This window comes from Hordeum vulgare, chromosome 4H (genome assembly GCF_904849725.1).
Source record: "Hordeum vulgare subsp. vulgare chromosome 4H, MorexV3_pseudomolecules_assembly, whole genome shotgun sequence".
Taxonomy (NCBI): Eukaryota; Viridiplantae; Streptophyta; class Magnoliopsida; order Poales; family Poaceae; genus Hordeum; species Hordeum vulgare.
The window spans coordinates 229,995,580-229,998,771 of NC_058521.1; the positions used below are offsets into that span (position 1 = coordinate 229,995,580).

Here is a 3,192-nt window from a genome sequence, read left to right on the forward strand (position 1 = left end):
TTGGATGCGGGAAGGGTTTTGAAGCGTCGGATGTAGGAGGAGTGGATGCCCAGGATCTGTTTTGGGGTGGGATCCGTGGCCTCACATTCGATGGGCTGGCTGCCCAAAGTGAAAAGAAACCAGAAAATAGTGAAAGACAGAAATCACACGACTCCATCTCTCTTCGCGATCCCCATCTCTCTCTCCCCCACGACCTATGGCGGCCGATCCTCCCCTCGGCCCGAATACCAAAATCGACGGAACCTCCGCCGTCTCCGCGTCCCCATTCCCCACCTCCTCAGCCCGGTCCCCAGACACGGCACGGCGGGCATGGAGCTCGACAACGCGGCGATGCACGGCGGGGGCGGGGGCAGGGAGCCGCCCCGCATCAGGCGGCTGGAGGAGTCGGTGGTGAACCGCATCGCCGCGGGGGAGGTGATCCAGCGCCCGTCGTCAGCGGTGAAGGAGCTCGTTGAGAACAGCATCGACGCCGGCTCCTCCACCATCTCCGTCACTGTCAAGGACGGCGGCCTCAAGCTCATCCACGTCTTAGACGATGGCCATGGCATCCCGGTACACTCGCTCCCAAAATAAACCGTAAACCTCCAAACAAATTCCCCATCCCCTGAACCCTTGGTGTTCCGTGGGCGCGTGCTACTGCAAAAATCTTTAAGATGCGAATCATTGGGACCTTTTAATCCTTGCTGCGTACAGGAACATGTGGGCGAATGATTGTGGATCTGATGTTTGTTTGTTCCGACTCACTTAGCTATAAAAAATGCATAGGAGCTGCCATTCCATGGACAAATGAGCGCACAACTCCATTAATACAGTTCAAGATTGTTAGTACTGATTGCCTTTAGGTTGCATTTAGTTGGCTATGATACTATGAACTATGCTTGTTTTGTGCTATAAAGTTGGCCTGCGCCTGCAGGGTACTAGTATTTGATTACAATATTTATTGTTGGCTATTTGAAGAGTTGGGCATGTTCAGAAATTTCTTATAAGCATCTCATATGTCAAGCATTTGCACTAGCATTGTTGACCACCACTCTGTCAGCTAACTTGGTTTCCTTTCACAGTGTACGGACTTGCCAATATTGTGTGAGAGGCATACTACCTCAAAGTTGTCTGCATATGAGGATCTGGAGACAATAAAGTCCATGGGGTTCAGAGGGGAGGCTTTGTCCAGTATGACTTATGTTGGCCATGTTACCGTGACAACAATAACATAAGGCCAACTGCATGGCTACAGGCCAGTCCATGAGAAACTTCAAATATTTCTGCTAGACTCTAGAGTCGTATGTTAATGATTATTATCATGTTGTCCTGTCAGAGTTTCTCTTAGGGATGGAGTAATGGAGAATGACCCAAAGCCCTGTGCTGCGGTTAAGGAACTCAAATCATGGTGAGCTTGCAGCTTTTCATAGTACTATCGCTCTATTAGATATGTCCTGTGATTTTTACAAGGATTTTTTTCTTTATATGCAGGTTAAAAATTTATTCTATAATAGGTTAGCTCGTAGGAAAACACTGTAGAACTCCAATGACGACTATCCAAAGATAGTGGACTTCATTAGTCGGTTTGGAGTCCATCACATCAATGTGAACTTCTCTTGCACAAAGGTAAATGTAGCTTTCTTATTTGATGACATTTCTGGAAGGATATGATCCTCGGGATTGCAGAGTTATATTTGATACTATTGTAGTCTCAAATTTTACATCCGAACTTAACTTGTTATCAAATAAGTTTAGAACAAAATTTCTATTTTCTGCTATTTCTGTTTGATTAATCCCTATATTGTGCAGAGTTAGTGAACAATAGTCTTTTCTAGATGTGAGTATCGAGTATATATGTATGCTGGGTATATATGCTGATTACTAGTATGGGGTATATAGCAATATGTAGTTAATTTTTTAAGCGACAGTACGAAAGAAAACATGTATAATACACGGGGAGCATGTAAAATAGAATAGCTTTTTTAGAAGGGAGTATCGAATATGCTTATTACTAGATTATGGAGTATATTCATTGGGAGTATGTAGTATATACGTAGTTGATTTTCTAAAGCGGCAGTATGAAAAAAGTATGTAGAGTAGAATAGAAAGATACTGCGCTTTAATTGTAAACTAGTGGGCTGTTATATTTTTGTGTATTAGATGAAACACGTAGACCCTCTTTATAGCGCTGGTTAACCCATGATTAGCAAATTAGCTGCATGTACCTGCTAATCAGTTTCACTATTTTCACGATCAGTCAATTCACCAGATCATACAGCCAACATAGAACTATTCTAACAACACGATGCTGCCAGTTGCGTTACTTTACACAACAAGTAAGATGAGGGCATTAGCCACTTGCTGTCAAGCTGGCATTGCAGGAGTTGTCCTCTCTCTTGACACAGGGAGAGCTCCATGGATATTTGTAAACTACAGGGCTCCTCTCAACCGAGCTTCATCCTGTTTAGGGCACAAAAACAAAGTCTGGCAAAAAATCCAAATCCAGCTGCCCTTTAGACTGCAATAGCACACAAATAAATACAAATGATCTTGAAATGCAATGATGTGAGAACAAGAAACATAATTCCCTTTTCTTTGGTATATTTGGGTTGTGATACATGTGTGCTACGAACTGAATGTTTACCCATTCTTGATTATTACACATTCATGGCAGATGTTTGGAAACTTCCAAATTATACATGTCCTGTCCTATCCTTGCTGGAAACAGCTATGTGTTTTCTGGTTCAATTTATCAAACTACAGCGTCGACAATTGGTAGTTCCTACGTACACACATATATACTTACAGATTACTGTGTCTACAAAATGATTGGGTCTGCCTACATTTCTTTTTATAAGCAGTGTATGATCAAGCATGCGGATTAAAAAGGGCATATAGCAAACAAAGAAATAGTTGAAAGAAATTACAATAGAATCCATAAATAAGGAAGAGTAGTTGGTAACTTTGTATGCATTATGAACCAAAAGAATCGGAGAGAAAGAGAGGATATAAATGAAGGAATACAACAGAATAAAATTGTGAAAACTATATGAATAATGTATTAAATATAGGGACTACGTGCCTAAAAATTGATTAGTACATTTTTATCGACTCTCTCATAAGAAAAGAAATCATCGTCTAAGACAATTCTCTTCAATAACTATTTAATTACCCTCAGTGACATTATGATTCTAGAGATTCTTTTTTTGAGTA

General features: G+C 41.5%; 1 protein-coding gene across 1 annotated transcript; it reads left to right on the top strand.

Moving 5' to 3' along the window:
• The first annotated feature begins 309 nt into the window (after positions 1-309).
• LOC123450416 (DNA mismatch repair protein MLH1-like) lies at positions 310-711 on the top strand. Its single transcript, XM_045127682.1, has 2 exons — positions 310-552; positions 694-711. The coding sequence occupies exons 1-2, from the start codon at positions 310-312 to the stop codon at positions 709-711; spliced, it is 261 nt and encodes an 86-aa protein (XP_044983617.1).
• The last annotated feature ends 2,481 nt before the right edge of the window (positions 712-3,192 follow it).

What these genes read in the sequence shown, in the direction of transcription:
- LOC123450416 (XM_045127682.1), top strand. Translation starts at nt 310, where the DNA reads ATGGAGCTCGACAACGCGGCGATGCACGGCGGGGGCGGGGGCAGGGAG.